Genomic DNA, 24,941 nt, shown 5'->3' on the forward strand with positions numbered 1-24,941 from the left:
GGCTACTACTCTTCCTGATAGAAAGAAAAAATAAATAAACTGTCAGCGCCAGAGATGAATAAACGCTCAGGTCTTATAAATATATGACGATGGACGGGAATGGATGATTTCCAAACGTGTATTTATCTTCGAAATGGCATTTTAAAATTGTGCATCGACGAGTACACAAATGTCACGTGTTCCTCTCGTAGTATGATCAGCATAAAAGAAAGAACACATACCACACCGATTAAAAAAAGAAATTAAAGGATTCTTACCTGGGCAAATAAAGCGGTCCGGTGCACACGTAAACATCCTTGTATTTATCAGTAAGTTTGCGAACGTAACGCTCCAGTTTGCTCCAAGCACCTCCGTTCACTTGAGAATGCTACAAATTAAAAAGTAATAAGACAGAACACTTTGGTTATCGTGCTTAAACTGAAGGTATTCAGTCTCTCTCTCTCTCTCTCTCTCTCTCTCTCTCTCTCTCTCTCTCTCTCTCTCTCTCTCTCTCTCACACACATACACACCCACACGCAGTTTTTCAATGTTTGATGATTTATTCTTGATGAAAAATAATAATAAATCAGAGATTATAATTCGTCGAAAATGTCAAATACTTTTTTTCGTGTACTACTATTGCATAACTTCCCCACTACAGTCTAACCGTGTTCAGTGGATGCATACATAACAATATACCACTATGAATCTCGTGCGTTTGAAGGTGTCGTTAATTAATCTTATTAATAACTTTCTAGTGATATGAATTCGAGTGCTTGTCACGTGATGTTTGCATTTTTTCGAATGGATCCGTCCGTTTGTTTTCCCAAATGAATATCCTTCTTAACAAAACTCGTATTTGTTTTTCTAGATCGCCGCAGATCATGTATTATCGTAACTTCGTGAAATAGTTTCGATAAAATATAAAAACAATCATAATTATTGTTATTTTTCCACGTTTAGCGTATTATTCTTCTATTTCACTTTCCATTTCTCTGTATTAACGCATTGCACAGCTTTGCATGATACTGCTTACTCTGTCGACGACCAAAAACTGTTTTCATTCTAAAATAAACATCGGAGGTCGTAGCCGTTAATAAAATGAATCGGCATTTACACACACACACACACACACACACACACACACACACACACACACACACACACACACACACACACACACACACACACACACACACACACACACACACACACACACACACAGAGAGAGAGAGAGAGAGAGAGAGAGAGCATTATTTTTTATGACCATACCTGAGGAGCAACATTTGTCAACATGAACGTCTGTCTAATATGTTTATCACTGCTCTTCTGATTGGCTGCAGCTACCATGTGACCTTTACTATACAAACTGCCTCTATAATCACATACTTTCCCTCGGAAGTATGGATGAATGACGTGGTCTTCTTGAAACTTATACTTTGGTCTTTTTACATGTGCGTTAGGCTTAATACTACATTTTGTAAGGTGCTCCAATGTCCAACAGGGAATTCTGGTCCGATGATCATAACAAACCACAAAATTGTCATAAATACGAATTGTAAACATGGCGGGACATCCAAATTTCACAATCTTACTAATAATGGCAGGATTGACACTAGTTTCGCTGCGGACGGAAGAATTTGTTAGTGAAAAACTCAGTGCCTGGTTTCCAAGATAATTCGATGTAAATCGGATGGCATTTACATGAGATAACCGTACAGTTAACTTGCCAGAAAGAATCGCCAAACGTTGAGCCATTGCAAATTACAAATACTCACACAGCAGAGAGTTTGAATACAATTCATTCGGATTCAGTATTTTAAAATGAAATCCTTTAACACAGTTTACATCAAATAACCAGTCTCGAGTTTACATAAAATCATTGCATTACCTGGTTTTTCATTGTTGTAAAACTATTGTTAAAGAGAAAAGCAAGAGACTCGCTCGTGTCATAAAATATAACAGCATTTCACGAGGATTGAATATGCTAAAATAACTTTCTATTATTTTTAACTGCTTTATGTTTAGAATAATAATTTTCTCGTTTTTCATCATATCTCACTTCAGTTCGCTTATTACAGGAGTTCTGTTGTTTTTCTCTTGACTTCTTTCCAAGCAGTGTTTTTTTTTTTTTTTTGTAAATTAAACAACAGTTATATATATAAAGCAAGTTGGTAGCTTGATTCTCTCATGGTCTTCCAAGGTCTTTCTATCTAAAGAGTATCATCGTAAACGACTAAGCTATAGATTTTATTCATTCGTTTAATGTCTAACATGTCATGTTCATATGACATATATGAGTATTTATCTCAAATGTTTCAGCACGTGTAACCATTTCGTTATTTTGCACAACCGCACATCACTGCTCTGCCTGTTTAAAATATCCGTTTCTTCTAATGATCTATATCTGACGAGATGTTTAATCTAAGTAACCTAATCTGTTTTATCCCATTGGTCAGTTTATGAATATAAATAATGAATATATATATACCTTTTTAGTATTAAAAACAACTTATTTTAAAAGAAATAAATATAATATAATACGATAAAATAAGTTCAAAGGTCACATAGCAAAAATTGCAAATGAAACTCAGAAGATAATTGCGATGCTGATACATTCATGGAGATGTAAGGATAAATACGTTATTTTCCTCTTTAAAAGGTCTTGATAAGAACCGCTCCTGGATTATTGTGCGCAGATTTTGTCTTCCTGGTTCTAAAGATCATTTACAAAGATTATATCGGGATGATGGGATTTAGATTATGAGGACGGGTTGCGAGTATGTGGAATACAAACTCTGGTTAACAGGAGAAAGCGGGAGGATAGAGGTCTGTAAACTTCTAAAAGCTTGTTATAGGATATCGACTTTTGATATTTTCTTTATATGGAAGGTGGGGAGAGAACAAGGGGTTATCCGTTGAAGTTACATTTGTTTGCGATTAAGAGTGGTGTGAGAGCTAGATTTTCTCTTACATATCAGGAGTGAGCGGAACCGATTGCCTGTTGAAGTAGTTAATGCATCCAGTGGGAATAAGTTTAAGAGAGGGTATGATGGCTGATGTGGGTGATGTATGGCCTCGCTCGATGAGTCCCTGACTCCCTGAAGTTCTCAGGAAAGATAGTTATCATTATCTTCAGGGAAGAAGATGATGATGATGATCATAATAATAAGAACTACAATATCTCATTTTCTATTTTTTTTAAATTTCATTTATAAACATTTTAAGCACGGGTAATTTAGTAACGTAACATAAAATAAATATTTTATTTATTTATTTATTTTTAATGCTCTTCAAGCCTCCGATCGGAAACATAATGATAACCAAATATTAAACCAAGTGTTTGAAGAAGCCGTCATCTGAAGACTTTTTACAAGCATTAATGAAACAGTGGGAGTCGAACCTCTCATAAAGAAAATTCAAAAAAACAGAAGGAAACAAATTACATCAAGCTATGCAGGCGATCCTTCATTTTAATCTCATATCACCGAGATGATATTACTTTCTTATAAATGTATTGCGCTAATTTACTGTAAGTAATAATTCTGCACCTGGAAAATAACCCAAATATATTTCCATATTGTTGCGAGTTCAGACTTTTTTCCCTTCATAATTTTAAGTGTTTGAATTGGGAATTTGCTAGATGCAAGTGAACCGCAATGAATCTACCCCCCCCCCCCCTGAGAAATCTTTCTGTCATTCTTACTGCAGGATAAGAGAACGACGTAAAAAAAAGAAAACTAAGAAGCATACTGGTGGATGAAATCGCGAACAAGTTGGTGATGCCCAACCCAACCCACACCGTAGTCTGTGAGTGGCTGTAGCGTTCCCACCTGCACGTTCGCGTACTGACCCACGTTTCTAAGTCAATCTCCACATAATTGACAATCACCTCCGAAATTTCCCCCCGATAGCACAGACGAATGAGAATCTTAAAGAGCACCTTTTGTTCCTCGCCTTCAAGGAGAAGACTGGAAGCACGCGCCAACCCTATTCCTTTTGTCGGGAGGTAATCTTCGCTTTCCCGCAAACTGTCATTGGACGGTAATTGAATGGAGCGTTCACCCGAAATGGTCTGACTGGCGAACAAAAGAATGTCGAAATGGTCCAGCTCCCGCTAGGGGTCGCTTCTTTCGGGTCTTTTCAGTTCTGTTGTATTGATCTTTGTCTTTATGCAAGGGTGTAGCCAGAGTCTAGCTCACTTAATGACAGCCTTATCTCCTACGAAGAGAACTGCGGCAAAGGGTTGGCGAACGAGATAGTAAAATGATTTGAATTTAATTAACGCTCTTTGAGCGTTCCTGCTTGGGGAGTTGCGTTCCTTTTGACGATGTCATTACATCTAATTAAATAGCGTTAACTACTATGTAAATGCCTCTTCTGTCAGCACTACTGCCCCCTGTCGAGCATCGTCTCTGGTTTATTGCCTGGGTGAATGGCAGTCACTGCGGGTGTAAAGAGATAAGAGATGATCGTGGTTTCTCGCGAGCGTCGGAGCGGTACTTGCGGACAAACGGAATGGGCACTGTGGAGAGAGTGAGCATAATAGTTGTCGTTAATGTCATCCCGTGTCTTGTGTCGGTGAATAAACGAGGGAGAGAAAGATTAAATGAAACGAGCAAGTGAGAAAGTGATGTTCCCTTTATCCCCTACGTATAATAAGATATTTAAATACGCAGAAAGATTGTCGCACGCAGAGAGAGAGAGGAACTCGGAGAAACGAAGAATTGTAAGGAAAGACAGAAGAGAAGATTAGGGAAATTTTAAAATTGTTTGTATGAAAGTGACAAAACAAAAGACAAAAGCCAGAATGAAGCAAAAAAAAGGAATAAATACTTTAAAATATGAAGTTTATAAATGGGTAATATAAGTCATCAAAATACAGATTTTTTACCCACTTAGACAACAAAAAATGTTATTCTAATATTTTATTCTGATGCTTACTGATAAATATTTAAAATATATGTTGCTGTAAACTGCTTACATTATTCAGTTTAATCTTTTCTTAATTTTTTTTTTTTTTTTAAATGGCGCAGATACTTCTTACTTCTTATTTGATACTTTAATAGCAAAGGTATTATATCATCATTATACGATACTGGCCGAGAGATGGCAGCACGGACAGGTGTGTATATCCTCTTGGGATGATAAATTTTCGATAACGGTTCATTGCCACATGCTATTCGATACGATACGGGTGGCTAAAGACGAACTTATCTTAGAACATTTGTCACAATTACTTCACCCAACGTGTAGTACATAGAGCAATTTGTAAAGCGAAGCATTTTGTGTCAAAATATGAGCCTAAGATAACTCGTGTCACGCTGTGAATCGTGATGACCTTGCTCGTGACTAGTCTGCTTTTTTGCTTCGGTTGTGTTCAGTTTCGCGCAGTCGTTATTTTCATGCTCGTCACGTGTGAACAATTATGTTGCTGTTTGGAAACAGTTATTAGTGAAAATTTTACGCTGTCCAGTCTGGCGCGTGCACCAGGTGCTGATGATGTAACAATAGCAGCGCAGCTCCAAGAATGAGTGGGAAAGTTTTAGCGATTTTTTTTTTCCAGTTAAGTTCCGGTTAATATCGCCATTTATCATAATGACAGATTTCATGAAAAGTGACCTTCGTTATACTTTAAAAAAGTGGCTGTTTTTGCCTAAAAAGAGACGTTCGTCGTCTGACATGGGTAGAGTAGGGGGCGTGATATCTTCGCAGTAGTGACTAATTTTCCGGCGCCATTTTTCTAGCTTGGGGCATACGTTAGCGGAAAGGGCGTAGAATATCGTGCTGAAGCAAACCGTAATTAGGGATAATAAGCATGCTGAAATGGGTAAATCTAGATGTCAGATACGGCTACTATTCCTAAACAGGAAAATCGGATTTTTTTTTCTTTCTTTCTTTTTTTTTTTTTCATTGTTCAGTATGGAGTGATTAAAAAAAAGTAACTAGGACACCGAAAATGTTTTATGGCATACAGGTAACAGACCGTTACTGCGTTACGAGATCTATGAGAAAAAAACTAGGGAACTGACAAGATAAAAAAAAAAAGAAAAAAGAAACAAAGAAAAAGAAAAGAACAAAGAAAAGAAAAAGAAAGAAAGAAAATACACAAACTCCAATATGATTTAATTTGAAACACTTCGATTATTGGTAATGGTACACAGAAAGAAAACAAATTCATTTCTCTTGAATTATTTCATGTACAGTATCGCGTACTGTATTATTTATATGAAAAATATTCCGTACAAAAACAAAATATCCGGTATTACCTCTACACAGGCGGAAGTAAAACAAATAATTACGTCCTTATAAGGACTGGATTAAAGAGGCGAAGCAAGAATGCTTTTCATCTTCCCCGTTATCTATAGAGGACAGTGTAGGAATAAGGTGTTATTGAGCTATTAAAGCGCTGATCATGGCAGGAGGATAACAGCAATAGCCGAGCCTCAGTTAGCACTTCATTGGCTACAACATTGACATCCAGTACCCTCCAAAGGTATTAATCACCGCTCCAAAATAATTACGTATTCCACGTAATTTCAGTTATAAATAATGGAAGAAAAAATGTTAATGGTGTATAATTTAAATTTACTTTGAACGAATAAAAATCATTCTCAAGCAATTGTAATTGTTTCTTCCTTGTTGTGAATAAAATTCCATATATTCTTTATGAATATTAATATTACGGTCTGATTTGATTTACTTATCTGACACTAGATCTTTCAGGTTTACTAATATTGATTTGAATTTTCACTTTTTGAAACCCATCGCAGACTATAAACTCATGCTGCATGAACGCATAAATATTCTTTTTTTTTTTTTTTCAGTCGAATATAGACCGCCCCATAAATATTCCTTTTTTTTTCCAGTCCAATATGAAAAACACTATGATGAACTGATTTTAACTAAGCTATTCTTTTCCTTATAGTCCTTATAAGGACTGGCTTAAAGGGGGCGAAGCAAGTTTGCTTTTCATATTCCCCGTTGTCCGTAGAGGACAGTGTAAGGATAAGGTATTATTGAGCTATAAAGCTCTCATCATGGCAAGAGGGTAACAGCAATATCCGAGTCTCAGTTAGAACTTCATTGGCTACAACATTGCCATCCACTACCCTCCCTGGGTACCAATTGTAGTCGCCTCATACGACATGCATTAGCTACATTGGTGCTTTTTTTTTAAATTAAAGCAAGTTTTTAAATTAAAGGTGGTGCCCCATCACTGAGCAGAACCGCTCGGCGATGGGGCACCACCGAGCAGAACCGCTCATATTCCGAGGAAAAGCATTTACCGACAAAGCCCCTCATCGGGCCGTGCCGGAAAACACCTCTCCCGGAGACTCAAATTGCTCCCTTAAGGCAAAAACCTTAAGAGAGCGAACTCAAACTCTCGAATCTCAGCGTCCATTTAGTCGCCTCTTACGACATGCTTGGATTTGCATTGGTGCTTTTTTTTAAGTAAAGCCGACTCTAAAAATTAGGACGATCTTTAGACCACTCCATAGTGGCCGAAAGACCGTCCAACTCAGCTTTGGCTTCACTCGGTGATGGGGCACCACCCACCACCGAGCAGAACCGCTCATATTCCAGGGAAAAGCATCCACCGATACAGCCCCTAAGCGGGCCGTGCCGGAGGACACCCTCCCCGGAGACTCAAAACATGCACTTCTAGGCAAAACCTCCCGAAATCTAAGCCCCCTCACCGGGAGCGAACTTCCGGAGAAACCTGAGAGAGCAAAACTCTCGAAACTGTGTGCCCATTTATTTAGTCGCCTCTTACGACACGCATGGATTTACGTCGGCGCTATTCTTATCCCGGCAGCCACACGGGGAAAAGCTGTTCTTGTCCTTATAAGGACTGGCTTAAAGGGGAGAAGCAAGAATGCTTTTCATAAATCCCCATTGTCTGAAGAGGACAGTGAAGGATATGGTGTTATTCAGCTACAAAACTCTGATCATGGCAAGAGGGTAACGGCAATAGCAGAGCCTTAACTAGAACTTCTTTGGCAACAGCATTGCCATCCATTACCCTCCCTGGGTACCAATTTTAGTCGCCTCTTAATACATGCATTAGCTACATTGGTGATACGTAAATAAAGCCAATCTCTAAAAATTAAGACGATCCCTAGACTACTCAATAGTGGCCAAAAGACCGTCCTTCTCAGCGTTGACTCCACTCAATGATGGCCTTCCACCCACCACCACCACCGAGCAGAACCGCTCAAATTCCGAAGAAAAGCATTCACTGACAAAGCCCCTCACCGGGCCGTGCCAAAAAACACCTTCCCAGGGAAACTCAAATTGCTCCCTTAAGGCAAAAACCTTAAGAAAGCGAACTCAAACTGTCAAATCTCAGTGTCCAATTAGTCGCCTCTTACGACATGCTTAGATTTGCATTGGTGCTATTCTTATCCCGCCAACCACACGGGGAAAAGCTGTTCTCGTCCTTGTGTTATTGAGTCGTTCTCGTGTTATTGAGCTATAAAACTCTGATCATGGCAAGAGGATAACAGCAATAGCCGAGCATCAGTTAGAACTTCATTGGCTACAGCATTGCCATCCATTACCCTCCCTGAGTACCAATTTTAGTCGCCTCTTACGACATGCATGAGCTACATTGGTGCTATTCTTATCCCAGCAACCATACGGGGAGCTGTTCTTGCTAATTAGTAAGAACTATTTTTATATTGCAGATATAGAAATATTAAAGGTGTATTAAATTTTGATATATAATTTTAGAAAATTATCTAGATTTTTTTAAATAAATAAAAAGTAAAAATTGATATATAAGTTGCACTTATATTTTAAAAAATAAATTAATTGCTAAATGGTATAAATTCGCATTCGTAAAACAGAATTTTAATACTATGTATGATGGAATTTCTCTATTCGTTATCGTTATGAAGTAATTGTATTTCAAGATGTTCCTGCTGCCCTCTATTTCGGTATCATCAAAGGGCAACGAAGCACATTGCGTGCGTCTATTCTTTGTTCCAAAAGAGATAGAGAGGTCGAGAGTTCGGAATCTCCACTAATTGCCCTGACTGTGTGGGAACCTGAGGTAACATGGCAGTGACACGTGTTCTCAGCGACGCCGTCCTTGACATATACGCATATCTGCAGTAAATATTAAATTGATATGATCAATAACTTATTTCTGCATGACTTGAAAGAGGACGCAGCTGAGTGAAAGATGATTGGTCGACAGTCACCCTATAATTTAATATCCCGATGCCATTTTAATTAAACTTAACTCGATCGAATATCTGGTAATTACTTGTTTGTGACAGAAAACAAATTTATTGAAATTAAGCAAAGAATAAAAATAATGAGAATCGAGATGCTCATTCGGTTCTTTTATTTTTCTTTCTTTATTTTATTTTTTCTTTATTTTTCTCCTTCCAACTGTTGGTTCCGTAATTCCCTTAAGAGAAGTGATCAACTGTTTTTTGCCGACGCAACAATTAGGTTGCTATAGTTACTCTCAACATAGCATTTTATTTTTTAATATTATTTATTGTAAACGAATGAAGAAACAAAGAAATCTGCTTTAATTGCGTGGATACAATTGTTATTTATTTAAACATGAAAAAGGAAGCTGTAAAACAAAGCTTCATGAAGGATGAAAGATGGGGGAACTATAATGAGCTGTAAAAGAGCCGAAAGGGCATCTTCGGTGACATCACATCACAAAGAAATTTAAAGAAGACAAATTATTTTGTAAGATGGTTGTTAGAAAAACTGCGCTCTTCAGATTAGAAATGCAACACCTTTGCATACTCGTGCTATGCAAATCTAGTGATCTTAAAATGTGTACTGTGATATTATTTATAAGTAATTAGTGTAATTAATTATATAAACATTTTCTGTTTTTACAATTACTTTTAAAAACGGTCACGGAATTTGTGTTGAACAAGGTGTAAATGAAAACTATGTGACATGTTGTGACAGAATCGAGTGTCAGTTTATTACAATCTGTCCAGTTGTGATTGGTTCCAATTTCAGTTTTTATAACAATCATATTAAAAAGTACCAATATAAATAAATATTTCATTTGAACATGCCGCGGTTTGAGCTCAGTTTACAGTGCGGGAAAAGTTGGTCTGGGCAAAATAACTGGCGGAAATCCAAAAGTGATGAACTTAAACATTTCAAGTCTAATCCTACATGGTTTCGAAGAGGGTTTTATTTTTATTTTTTTCTAAATATCCGTTTCTAAAAATATTCTAATTTTATACTTTTCAACAAAAACAATTTAAGAAAAAAAAATTAAATTGCAGAATTGGTTTAACAATTTAATTAAAAATTAAATTGCAGAAAAGTGTTGCTATTTGATTTTTTTTTTTTTTTTTGACAAATTAAATTAATTATTTTTTCTTATTGGTCAAGTAAAGGAGGTTTTTTATGCAATTTATGCTTTTTTTTTTTTTTTCATGCAGACGCGACTCAACAGATTTTTGACTTGTATTCTTATATTACTGAACGTATGTCCTATTCCAGAGTGCTTATGTTTTATTTAAAGCAGGGGAAGACAGAGACGAAAAGACCTTCTCAAGGGAAATCTCGATAAACGAAGCGTCGAAATTTAAGTACAAACTAATAAATTGGAATTTCCTGTGAACATTAATTTGTGTTTCAAATGTTTGCTAAAGAACTGTGTTTTAAATATTGACCGTAACTTGATTTCGAAATAAATATAATTACTAATGAAATAGCGATTAAATTTGAATAAAGAACCACTCAGCACTTAGTCTTTTCAGATGACAAACTTATCATAACACGGATAGAAATCAACACAATGTAATCAGATGAAGTTTAAAGAAAGGTTGTTATTACTCTTCATTTGGTATTATTTGTTTAATGTGGACCACCATTCATCAGGACCAATGTTGAGCTCGTTTGATACTGTGATTCAAAAAAAAAAAAAGTGTTCCTGTTTGATTTTCTTTTTTGACAAATTAAATTTATTATTTTTTCTTATTTGGCGTTATAACACTGCAATTTATACACCGCTATATAGCTAGTGCTTCCTTTCTAGCTAAAGAAATGCAATTCTTTAGCTAATCAGTAATTTCTGTCTTCTAGGCATATTAATTCCGCAGAAAGAAATCAACACAAGAAATCTGTCTTTACTTATGAGGGTTTACTTACAAAATAAAGATACTTGAACGAATTGGATAAATACCATACAAGTTCATACAGTGTCTAACTGCCAATGAGCACACTATGATTGAAGGACGAACAAATAACAAGAACAAAACTGAAAGAATACTTGGAAATGTAGTATAGTGAAGGTCAATGGCTGAGGACAATTATAATCGAACAGTTGCGGAGTTTTCATTATACTGAGCTTTTCTTGAAATTAACAAATGGCCAACTGAAGAATGACTTTCTGAAGTCTGCTTTGAAGCAACAACAAAAATAAACCAAAGGAGTAACTGACAAGGATACCCTTCGTATTCAAAATAATCTCAGACTATGCTAATATGCGGGCACAAGTCCAGAATTGTGAACGAACACTCCGAAATACTTGGATCGACTTTTTTTGTATGGTTTGAAATAATAAATAAGAATCTTCGAGCATACGCTTTACCAATTATTCCCCAAAAGGGTTTATTTTTATTATTATTTTAATCATTGCATATATTTAAATGCTGTTTGCTACATCCTCTTTCACATCGATGCAATTGTATCTTTCTAACAACATTCTCCATGCCGTTTCATAAAGCATCTAACTTGGCGTTAATACGGCATAAATATAAAAGAAGGATCAGCTCTGTAGCCCGTGTTCAGAACCACCAAAGAAATATTGTCTGAATCGAATGATCTTGTTCTACATTTGAGGACAGGATGATCACGCCAAAGGTTTCTATTGCATGCTCTTTCTTGGTGTCATCGTTATAAAAAATATTTACAAAAACAAAAACAAACAAACAAAAAAAGATTTCAGAAATAATATTTGCATATTAACTCGAAATTAACCGTAGTTTCTGTGTGAAATTTCTGCGACCATTTATATTAGTTTAATTCCCACATTTCTTAACAAACTTTACTTTTGAATGTCATCATTATAGAGTTGCGTAATCTAAGATTTAAAACAAGCTGACTGTTATTTGTATGAAGAAGCAAAATTATGACTAGCATAAGTAACTAGCTCTACTCGACAGTTAGAACTTGTTAAGAATTTCGCCTGTCGTGTTGATTTAGCAAAACTGTCTCTTCTCTGGTTCCAGAATAAATAATATTCAAGGATGCTGCAACCAACCCGAGTATAACTCTACGTCATGTAATTTATAATAACGAGTTTTATATTCTTGTCGTTGCCTCTTTTTTTTTTTAATTTTTTATCCGTTTCTGTAACCTTGTAAATATCATATGTCGGGGTGTTAATTTCGTATGACACGCGTGCACCCTCCCATCAGTCCACGGGTTTGTTCTTCGGTTAATTACTTGACAGGCTCCAACTGTTGCAGTTAGTTAGCGTCATGACAGATTGCCGCGTCGCTCGGTGTCATCCGCAGATCGTCTCACGTGCCCTCGGTGGCAAACCATAAACAGGGCTCTCATTGTTGGCCGTACGGCGTGTCCTGACTCGGTCATTTCAGTCTCGGTGAAGTGTCATCATTCGCGCTCCGTCAGATAGGTCGTTTCTAGGGAGATGTCCGAGAGTTCATGATAAATACGAGGTCAGCTAGTGCTCTTTCGTGATGTTTCCCGTCCTGGCGAATGGTTTGATTCATCACGGAGAGTAAAATATGATTTTCTGCTTTAAAGATAACGAGGAGACTGATTAGCTGTGAACCGATGGGAATATTGGATTTCATGTTGTTGCAAGTCTGAAGAAGAAGCGGAAATTATTCTGTGCCGTAGGATGACCTAACAAGAAGCGAATCGTGCAACTTGTAGATAACTTGTTTCCTTTAAGAACAGACAAATAAGAAATTGAACTTCATGCTCATCTTCGGATGCCAAATTCAGTCAAAGTTTCTTCTCCTTATTATTATTATTTTGCAAAATCTCCAAGGAGTCATCAGGAGCGGATAATCTACATACTAGGCAACTGAAAAAACACAAATTGAATTCTCCATTTACATACAACTCACCGTCTTCATTACTTAATCCTTAATCTATACACACACCCCTTTTACCAATCATCAATATTATTTTAGTCCTTAAAATGCATGTGTTTTGCTGGGCGATTTACCCGTATTCGGAATGAAGCATCCGAATTTCGAGGGGGGGGGGGGAAGACTCAGCTACCTCCGTATAAGATCGGTTACCTCACCTTCGACTGATAAAGCACATAAAAAGATCCCTCTCGTCACGACGAGCGAACCCACGTCTTTTCCAGTAGAAGGGCGTAGTGTCCTTCTACTGAATACATTTTTCCATTTGTGTTACGGAAGGCAAAAAGGCTTCGTAAAACTAACTAATGAAGTCAAAAGAAATTTATTCTATCTTAATGATTGCCATAGTTAATTTATTCAAATTGATCTACTAAATAATTTTAATACTAGGAAATGCACAGTATCTATTTAATTATCTTATTTTTATATTATTTTTTCTCTATCCTATCTTCTCTCATACAGAAGCTTTGGAGTCAAATAATTAGCAAAATTACGTAATACAGGTTCTTGGTTTCCTTAATGAGTTTTATTTATTTATTATTTTGTTTGTATTAAGTCACTCCGTGGCTTATCCCTTTTCTGTCAAACTTCTCACTTCTCACTCTATAATAACTCGGTTGACTAAAACACCGGCAGAATCACCACCCTCACTTTTTTCCACAAACTTTCCATCATGTACTGATCCAAAGTCATCTAATTATGAATGAATGACCTAAGATAACATGTATGTCATTCCAGTGACGTCAGAAGTCACTCACTCGATAGTGAGTGACTGCCTCCCTTCACGCTGTTCATAGTTCCTTTATTTACGGCTCTACCAAAATGTAAAGCTTTAAAAACGACATTTATTACATTAAATAAGAACGCGAACGTAATGTAATTGTAACGTATTATAATATGTAATTGTAATATATGCTTCTTTTCTAAGCATAATTTTTAGAATATGTAATTTCTTTTGATTTTCCTTCATAAAAATGTCGTATTTCTTTCTCTCTCTCTCTCTCTCTCTCTCTCTTATATACTGTATATAACATAGTTCTGTATAAGCGTATGGAACTGCTATTCATTCATTTATCCTTAGAAGGGCCGTAAGATCACTACGTATTGAAGGCCTGAAGTGGCTTAAAGTTCCATGTTTGTGTTCTAGAGCAAGATTTCCGGATTACTTGATCCACTCCCTGTAGATCAATTTAGTCGCCAACTAGACACTTTTAGCCACTTCCCGGTTAATCAATTCTTGGCAAAAAGTAGTATTTTTTTACTCTAGAAAACTTGGATAACACGGATTGGCAGCATTTGTCTGCCATACTTTCTCCTTAAGTACCCTGAAATCATTGATAACCTCGAATTAAGCTATCGGTAAAAGCTAAGATTGAAGACCAGCTGCCAGCAATTCGAAAAGTGAGGTGCTGAAAGAGCTCCACCTAATCAAATTGGAAATGAAAGGCATTCGATTATTTATCTGTATTTATTTATTAATCCTTTTCCCATCTATTACATTAAAATATGTGTGTAGCTTTTCTTGGCTGTGATTCATTCAAATTTAAAAAAAACAATATCGTGTCGTGCTTGGAAAGGCATCAATGAACACCATACTGTTAGAACATACAGCCATGGCGCCCGCCTTAATAAGATGTAGGACCTCCGTTCGCTGCGATGGCTGCGGCAATCATACTGGGCATACTTTCACAAATGTGCGATAGCGATCAATAGGAATTTTGGACAATTCTTCCTGTAGTCCTGTAATGAATGCTCACAACAGTCTAGTAATGAAGTCCTAGACTGTTGTGAGCGGATGTCCTTCGAACCTCACCCATCGCTCCAGTTCAGCAGCAGCAGCCTTATGACATGTTGCATTATCATACTGAAAGAGACAATGGTCATCTCCGTAGAAACGCCCCAAAGTAGGAAGCATTACATTGTCCAGAATGTTCAGATACCTCTAGGAGTTCAATATTCGTGTCACCACAGGCTGTGGTCAAACCACACAGCCATCTCCCAAATTTCTTGTTGGGATTACGCACTCTTCACCGGTGGAGGGTGTAACGTGATTCGTCGCAACCATAACACAGCTTTCCAGGCTTCCACGCCCCACTGCACACGCTCTTTGCACCACGCTGCACGTGGGTTCGGTTAATGTTGGGCTTGCATATTGAAGTCCTCATGAAAACCTATGTCGTGAGCCTCGGTTCTGAATGTTTTTCTTCAGATTCGTATTCCAGCCGACTCCCAGAACTCCGCATTCAACTTGTCCGCCGAAGAATGGTGGTGTTTGCATTTTATCCTTCATAGCACCCTACGTCACATTCGGTGAATGTGGTAAGTCGTCTACTGCAGGCAGCACTTGCAGTTGACTCACTGCGCTTCCATCTCAGCATGGTATCACTGATTGTTGACCTGGGATGACCCAATTTGCATAACAGACGGGCGTGCAACATGGTATCCTATTAATGTCTCTTTCAAACGCCCTCAAAATCCTTCTTGCAGCCGACACAGTTGCACTGAGTTGGGAGTCGCATATTCCTCCAACTTATACTAGCAACCAACACCTGACTCGTTACATGGCACGATGCACTTTGCACATACGAGTGTCCGTTGATTCTATTCTAGGCAGTATATGTTTTGTGAGTTGTTATCAAAGATAATCTCATTTATCCTGTTTACACAAACGAATAAACACCATTATATAATATATATCGTGACAGAAGCTTTAAGGTGATACTCCTACCACTGGATTTAGTACTTCGCGACTAGCAACTAATTGATAGAATATTTAATTTGCTGTCAACTATAAAAAGGAAACAAAATGGTTGGATTCTAAGAACGATGAAAAAAATATGCGAATAACGGCACGAAATGGAAACAGAAGAATCTGATTATCATTGGTACTTGTCATATCAAAGGCGCAGGTCACAAAGATGAACAACCAATAAAGACGTAAGTAAAAAATAACATCATAACTGCAGTTAATATATGACTGTGACCAAAAATAAATGTTGATACGCTCAGGCTCAAACTAATTAATAATTATATACTCTTTCAGTGGTGTAAGCAGTAATGAGAGAGAAAAAGCAGGAATGGCATTGATGGTGCATAAACCCCTAGAAGAAAAAATAGGTATTCAATAAAAGAACAGTATATAAATAGGGATTAAATTAAAACCAGATTATCTGATTAGTACTTGAGTATATGGAGATAGAGGGTATAAAGATGATTATCCTGTCCAGATAATCATCCCGATGCGACGCTAAAACTTGAAATATTTAAATTAATTCAGTCATCTCCTATTTCTATTATTTGATTTGCGAGCAATCAAATAACAGAAAGCTAACCGATTATGAAATTTTAATAATTTATAATCTATTAAAGTTACAATCATAAACGTCTTGCCAAAAGGTTGTCATAAGTGCACTTGAATATCAAAAAAAACACACTCAGTAATGAACTACATAACAGTACCTAACAAATTAGCAAAATTCATCCTTAACAAAAGAGCTTTGAAAAACTGAACAGTTCCTATTAATTTGAAAGTATAGAAGAGGATTACTTCAAATTCAGAAGACTTCACTATAAAGTGGCGTTTTCAACCGAATGATAAATTATCAATAAATTGAAGAATGGTAAAACATTTGTGGTATATTAAAACAACATTTGAGAGGTACGCAAAAGACGATAAGGCCTTATTAAAACAGTGTGATGAGGTTGGATATTTCCAGGCTTACAGAAAATAAAAGATACGGTTTCCAGAAGTATCTATCAACCAGATCGATTGAGAATAAGATTAAATATTATAGAGAAGAAAGGTCATAGCTGAATGAGAAGTGACAGAAAGATAATTTAATTTAGAGAGATATTTAACATAATTTCTGTAAATAACTTATAATATGTTAAAAATAATTTCTGAATCAATAAACATGTAAGAAAGAGAATGCAAGAATCAATGTGTATGATAAAACTAGGTGGTTAGTATTTCCAGGATTTATGCTATGAAAGAACTAGAAATACTGCACTCCCAAAATAATCTGGTGGGACAAATTTTTATAAGGAATTGAACGATATATATTAAATAACTTCAGAAACAATATATCACCTGAAGAAGATGATGTTAACATGTCATAATAGCAGAATTCCGCAAGTGCAGATCCTAAGCAGGTCACTTTTATTTATTTATTTTTATTTTATTTTTTGAAATTATTAATTGAAAAGCACAAGAAATTCAATAAACCAAAACAACACAGAGTGGAGATATGCAGACTATAGAACAGCCTCGAAATAAGCAAAAATCAGCTTTTAGGAACACTCATGATGAAGAAACCTCACATAGAATAACAGTAACAATGTAGTTTCAATTTCAATAGTCATTTCACATCCATGTAATTAGTAACATGTATATACATCGAAGCTCACAGGGTGGTTTATATATATACTGGGATTAGTCAATAGTCACCCGACAGTTGTATTGATTACTTTAGGTTAGTTTACATTGAAGCTGTCTCGAGAATGCTCTGTGAAATGCACCTCAGAGAAACAGTTGATAACTTAAGAGATGGGTTTCATGAAGATGAACTGTTGCTAGCCTCCAACGCTTAGAAAGACCACCTTCTGTTAAAATCGCTTAAAAATGCTGATATTGTGGTTGTGTCTCTAAAACAAAGTCTACAAAAGAATGTAAAAAAAACTGAGTAATGAATTGGACGTATTGGAGCTTTTCTCTTTAAAAATAATATATAGATGAAAAACAATAGAATAATAGATCGATCTCGATCTCTTTGCTGCATACTCTTCTAGAAAATGATGCAGACACAAAACTCCGAATGTGTGAATTCTGTATTAATCAGCATAAAGAGAGCCAACGTTAATGAACAAGATCACATAATCCGACGAACCTCCTTTAAATTAAAATGCAAATTAACCAACATAGTTGTTTGCATTACTCACTATACCTCAGTATTATATGGGATTGACAACTAAACGATCTAGAATAATTGTCTGTGGTGAAATATCTACTGCAGTTGAGGGCACCGTGCTTTTTTGGAGGACACAGTAACTGGAGAAAATTCCTCTCACATCTATCGCAGGTCTGGTTGTCCGATTGGTTAGTGTATCAGCTCTCCAACTAACAATCTGCGGGTTTGAATTCTGTTGTGGGCACAGATGTATGTGATTGTCATTAGGTGGTAGATGAATTTCTCTGCCCAGTGTGGCCTGAAGCGACTTCAGAAAGTTCCATTTTTGTATCTAGAGCAGGGTTTTCGGATCAGATAAAAAAATAAATGCAAAAAATATACAAATTAAGTTAAAAAATAGAAGATTATCCTTTGCCCACCTACGGTACTCATGTACTACAGATATACAACCTTTCTTGGGTGGGAGTAACATTAATGTAACTTATCAGCCTTTATGGACGAAGTACTACCTCATTATTTTTCCGAAGTACGCAACTAGCTTGACACTTTGTCAGGAGGTTAACTTGGTAGATGGCACACAAATGATTTCGAGCTGATCGCCAAGGATTTCTGTGTCTGGAAAATGCTGAATAATGTACTTTTGCAACAGAAAGCCCATGATACTTTTACAATTAAGATGAACAATTCAATTTGAATATGGCAAAATTAGTGCAACAAATAACTGTTTCACTAATTATCTCAATTATGACAGTTATAACCCAATCATCTCAGTCTCTTCTCAGTAATAAAGAGAATGGGAAAAAATGTGCCAAGGAAGGTTTGTGTTTTGAACATCTTTTGTAAGCTAGTCCATTTCAAGGTTTTTTTTGTTCAGTTAATTGTCAATAAATATGATTTCAATCTTTCGTATACATTTTGTTTGATAAATGAATTTGGCGTAATTTTCGTGTTTTTGAGAAGAAACTTATTAAATTTAATTAGGGGTGACTTTTATCATTTTAATTAATTATTCAAGATTTTTTAATCAAACAAAAGTACAGAGGTGAGGCATACTACAATTAAATCATACGTGACATTAGCAAGACCGATATTTACCTATGGGAGTGAAGATTAGTCCATCAAAAAACAAAATGATCAACGGCTTACTTATTGAATACACCAAACGTAATACTTTATAATGCAATATACCAGCAATATAGACAAAACTAGTTTCACTATGTAAACAGAATGTATGTGAAGAAACCTTTTCATGTTCTTCGATCCATCCTTTCATTTTTATGAAGGAGACTGCTCAGATCTGCCAAAAGAAGGCTTGAAACAGGCTACTAGGCCTACCATCTGATAGGATGATAATGATGATGGCGATGAGGAAGAGAAGGATAGGATTGTACTTTCTCTGCTACTATAAAGATGATAAGTTTTAACAATAAGCTGTTTAATTAGCAAAATAGTTTGGAAATCATAAGTGTCATTCATTTTAATCTCAGAGCGTCATTATATTACAATACCCTCATAAAATTAGTCTTCTCTGAAATGACAACAATGGCTAAAATAATTTTATGGATTTCACGCCAGTTCTAATTTTTAAAACTAAACTTCAACATCCACCTGAAATCCACGTTTACAGAATCAAGCCTCTATTTTGTATTAAAATAATTTCCGTAATTATTATTATTTCCACTCCATTATCTTTGAGTGGATTTGTAAAAAGCGGTTCTCTTTTTTCTTATTCACTATTTTCTTATCTTTGCTTAGCTAACACTAACTTTTGAAGGGAAAAAAAGTACAAATGCATGTGTGTGTGTGTGTGTGTGTGTGTGTGTGTGTGTGTGTGTGTGTGTGTGTGTGTGGCCGTATAAAGATCTGTGCTTCGAATTACCAACTATTTTGTGTGTTCACTTGTCACCATCCATTCAGGCCCACGGACGAAATGGAACCAGTCAACAACTAAATGAACCGATCAGTGCGCTTTTATCTTGCAGACAGATCAGCCTATTAAAAATTTAAATAAAGAAAACAGCTATCAGAGCGAGCAAAAAATTCCACATTATTCACCGCCTTTGTCAGTCTATCGTTTTTTTAGCGTCCATTGTATATCCGCTTGAGCCAATCAATCAAACGATAGACTAATCGATCCAGTGATTAGATAAGAAGCCAGAGACGAGCAACTGTTCGGTATCTGTTTCCCCTTCTCCTGTTTCGAATCATTAATCTCAGAACGTAAAAGGCTCCGTCTCATTGAATAAATCAATAGACTTAAAAAGATTTCTTTATAATTATTGATACGACCTGTATTAGTGACGTGTAAGTGCGAGTACTTTTTTCTCGCTTAAATAAATTGAAAAAGAAGCGACAGGGGGATGCTTTTTTTATGAATATCAGGGACACGTGCCAGGGGAAACGCTTACATATTGCAAGCACGGACTGCGATAAGATAATAAAGGTTCTTTCTCACCATCACAGAAAAAAATCATTTCTGGCTTAGTGGTTTGATGTACTCAAAGCCTTCATTACGATGCTGAATGTGTCATTGGATGACGGAGGGAGCTGGAAAAACAAAAACAGCAAATGGAAAATGCTGGGATATTTTTCGTTGATAATTAATCAGTAAAGTACTTCAAAGTGTTGATTTTACTAACACACACAAATTATAACCATGCTTTTCAAGTAGGTATCCGTACTACAAATCGCTCTTGACAAGTTCGTTTTACAATGCAATGAATGCAGATATTTTCGGAGAAGAGTACAGAGAAAAACCGGGAAGTTTGGTTCTGGTGTTAACCCTGCTGATTACCAGATACACAAATATACTGTAGTTAGGGTGTTATCAAGTATGTGCTAACGCTATCGGAGCTTGGACCAGTTAGGAGCACAACTATTTATATCTCAGTCGATAATCGGCTACTCTCAACACATCTTGAAATGCATCTTAGGGGTTTGTGCGACTAAACCAAGTCATTGCTAATGATGTTCGTTAAAAAAAAAAAAACTCAGAAAAATCAATCTGCCTAATATAATTAAGGAATCTTTTTGGGCTGAATCCTAAGGACGTTTGTCCTTGTCTTTTTTTTTCATCCTATTTTAATCTTAAGTTAAACACTTAAAAATTATCTCACTTTTCGCAATGCTGATTATAAGAATAATGATCATTTGGGATCATGAAAAAATTGTTTCACAATAGCATTCTTGTATAATGATCTCATTTATAATCGTGGCAATTTAAACTCGACTCTGTATTTAGCTTCAAGTACCTTTAAATATTAAAATGCTACACACTAAAGGAAAATTTTCTAGGCCTTTTGTTTCTTCAACAGCTTCCAGATTTTCCGCTCCTTGACAAAAGTAAGTGGTGATTCTCCAAGAAACTAAGGTCTACAATCTCAAAGCTCATCAAATCAAATAGACCATAGAGAAGTGCTTCGAGTAAGTATTCTTTACAAAAAAAACTGTTTCTTATGCAGCACCTGGGAATGCACTCAAGATGGTTATCTACTGCTTTCCAAACAATCAAGACTAAAAGAGTATCTTCCCTCCAGAAGAGAGAAGGATACATTAGGGGATTTATATTTGAAATTCTCTAATATAGTCATATTATCGTCAATTAACAGATTTGATTAAAACATCTTACCATTGCAGTTATTATAGATGTCATAGTTTTTATGGTTCTCAAGTATATTAGGATAAATCGGTTAATCCTCTCAACAGGATTAATACGAGTAGCTCAAGTGCAAAAAGTCATCCCTTGTACATATGAAACCGGCTCACTCACTTTCACCTTTACTAAAAAATGTTTTTAAAGTTCCTCGACTCCTACTAAAAATTTGAACCCAAAGTCACTTCGACCATAAACTGCGGTTCTTCTTCCGACTGTACTTCAGTGATGTTCTTTAAAATGGTAAACACGCAAATAGAGAAAATTCAAATTAGGAATGTACAGTTTAATTTATGGAGATAATTTCGTACAGAATTATACAAAATTATCTTTGTTAGGAACACCTGCAGCAACTCAGATGCTTTATTCTAATTGGTTTTTAATTATAATGCAAATCGTGTGCGATGCCTTTAACAGGTGTTTTCCATTTGCTTATTATAATAAAAAAAGTATAGACACATATAATGTACATACATCGTAAAATGCCTTCAAGGTTGAACTGTTTCCTGTAATATTCACAATTTCGTTTACATTCTACAATACACTCACTCATTCTGTCCAGCTGTAAAACTTTGCTCTCAAAGACCAGTTAGCTATGAGGATTCTTATCTTAATGGCAGTTGAGCTGTGAGAGGATGTCCAGTCGGTTATTCAAAGTTATGTTGTGAGTGAACTTTATAGTTTTCCTCCTTGTTTATTGAAATTTCTAAACAGGAATTCCGCTATTAATCCCCCAGGTTTAAAGCACAGTCATTTGTACTGGAAATTATTGCATAATGTTTGAGATAACTGTTTACAATTGAATGCTAGATTTTTTTAGAAGCGTTATGGTACATGAACGGTACAATTTTGAGGATCCTGTCCGGAAAATTTCTAACATCTCATATTCCGGATATATGATAATAATAGAAATTCGACTTTTACTTCAGTATTTTGATTGAATCCAAGATAAATTATAATGGAAGTCCCTAAATGAACTTAAGTTCAACAAAAAATCAAATACTTCATTTTAATTTATTCGAAATCTGGTTGATATTTTTATACTTCTTTCTGTCTCAGTATTATATTTAATTGATACTTTATTTTCATGTTTTAAAAAAGATAAACTCGCTATCTTGTTGTTTCACTATCTTGGTTTATTAATGTGTATAGGTACGGTCTCTTAACGAAGCACAAATGAATTGGAAGAAATGAAGTAAACATGACAAGCGAGAGTTTCAAAAAAAAAAATATAAATAAAATAAAAATAAATAAATAGTAGCAACATATCAGTGAATCTTCCAAAGAGAGAATTGAACAGACGAGGAGAGTATTTACATTGTCTATTTCGACATACAACCACGAGATGGCATTACATAAGCATTAAGGTTGCTCCCATTGGTTTCTAGATGGAAGCATGAAACATGATCATATATCTAGATGCTCAGTATAATCCAATTTCTGCATGTTTAAGGTACTAAACACATAAATTCATCATGATTTGGTGGAAGTATACTCGTACAATGCAAAGATCATTCCACACGAACAACTGTTGTCTATAATAATGCCTTACTACCTAGAGATTCCGGTCTGAAAGTCATTGAACTTGAAGATTCTGAAGAATTCCTATGGTGGTGAATTTGGATTTCTTAATTTCCATCAGTCTGAAGCAAAAGGGCACTTCATTGGCATGCACTTAACAATAACACCAATATGCAACATGCTGTTGTTTCCTTTTATAAAGATACTTGTACCAATCTCTTCAACCCCGAATACCTTGATGTTTAGTGGGAGAAAATACATAAACACATTTGGAGACTGTGCGGAAAAGCGATGTGTGTCAATGAATCTATGTCGAAATAGTCTTTCTTTATAAAGGATGCTTGTTAACTTATATTTGAATATTTTCATATATATGGTTCATACCGGAAACAAATTTTGTGAATGATATGACCGAATAAAGTACGCGCGCGCGCATCAGTGAGAGAGAGAGAGAGAGAGTTCTTATACACATAATACACATATTATGGGCTATGTGTGAATGATGATGCCCTTCATAGAAATAACAGTGTTATATCCATTTATCAAACAGGGTAGTATATTTCCATGGAATATTTAATAGGCTTTTCTATTTTTAGACCAAGCCGGGGACCCATTTGTCTGCAATATGGTTGATCATAAATCTTCGGTTATGAATTCCACAAAGAGTCAACTATTTCGAAGTGACCTGCACTCAATATCAGTTACAGCGTCTACAAGCACAGCATCCAATTAAGGCTCTCGAACCCCCCTTTATGGGTTGTCTAAAAGCAGCACTTAGTTAACATTCCATTACGGTCGCTTGTAGGATGCTGGCATTCTGTACAAGAGCTTCTGACACGATAAAGATCTTCGTAACAAGTGATGGACAGGTTTACGACAAAGGAATGGAAATGTGGGGTGAACAGCCTCAATAGCTCTTGGCTAATTCTGAGGATTTCTGCCTCCTGAAAACAATACTTTGTTTATTTTGTTTATTAAAAACAAAACATTCATCGGATAATTATTTACTTATTTAAGTGTGAAGGCAAACAAGGTGTAGCTTGCTTGTCATTGCAATTAGTAAATTTGAAAGGTAGTAGTGTAAGAAAAATGCAAACAAGTTTGTTTTATTTTATTTTTATTTTTTATTTATTTATTTATTTAATTTCAAATTAGCTTTTTCCGTTATGGTACTCACACAGTGTTGTCTTTTGTTTAAAAATCAGCTGACAAATAATCGAAAATATTAAAAAGGTCACTTCACTGGCATGAGCTTAACAATAACACCAATGTTCAACTTGCTATTGTTTCCTTTGTAAACATACTTGTACGAATGCAAGAAACTAAAATAAATATACATTTAAAATTAATTTTAAGGAGGTAATATGATAATTTGGGTATTAAGTTTGGAAAGACGAATGACACTTTTTAGAAAATCACAGAATCTCCATTTTCGCAACTTTTATTTAAAAGATTAACCTCCATAAATGGGATTCATTTATCATTTATAAAGCTACTTTATAATTTTTAAATTTTAAAGCATCAAAATCTCCAGAGTTAAAGAATGGCTATAATATTAGTAAGTCGATATTCAGAAACTTTTGCAGTTTTCCCCCTTTCTTTGGTTCTGAATATCAGAGTTCGAACGCCGTGTAGAACTCGAGAAATCCTTTAAGAACTTTTCACATGACGACTTTTCGGGGATATCTTCAGAAGGACTTCTCATCAGTATAACTCATCCAATATCACGCAATTCCAACAGAGTTTCATGAAGGAATC

General features: G+C 35.8%; 1 protein-coding gene across 1 annotated transcript in view; it reads right to left on the reverse strand.

Moving 5' to 3' along the window:
• The window catches only part of LOC150107237 (uncharacterized), a 74,027-nt gene extending 72,290 nt beyond the window's left edge, over positions 1-1,737 (reverse strand). The window contains exons 1-2 of the mRNA XM_090391746.1: positions 1,252-1,737; positions 258-367 (exon numbers count right to left, since the gene is read on the reverse strand). Of these exons, the coding sequence (XP_090247872.1) occupies positions 258-367; positions 1,252-1,737 (596 nt within the window). The remainder of the gene's footprint in view (positions 1-257; positions 368-1,251) is intronic.
• Positions 1,738-24,941: the final 23,204 nt, after the last annotated feature.

The sequence above is a fragment of the Typopeltis vanoorti genome, chromosome 4 (genome assembly GCF_054136105.1).
Source record: "Typopeltis vanoorti isolate ZY-2024b chromosome 4, IOZ_Tvanoo_1.0, whole genome shotgun sequence".
Taxonomy (NCBI): Eukaryota; Metazoa; Arthropoda; class Arachnida; order Uropygi; family Thelyphonidae; genus Typopeltis; species Typopeltis vanoorti.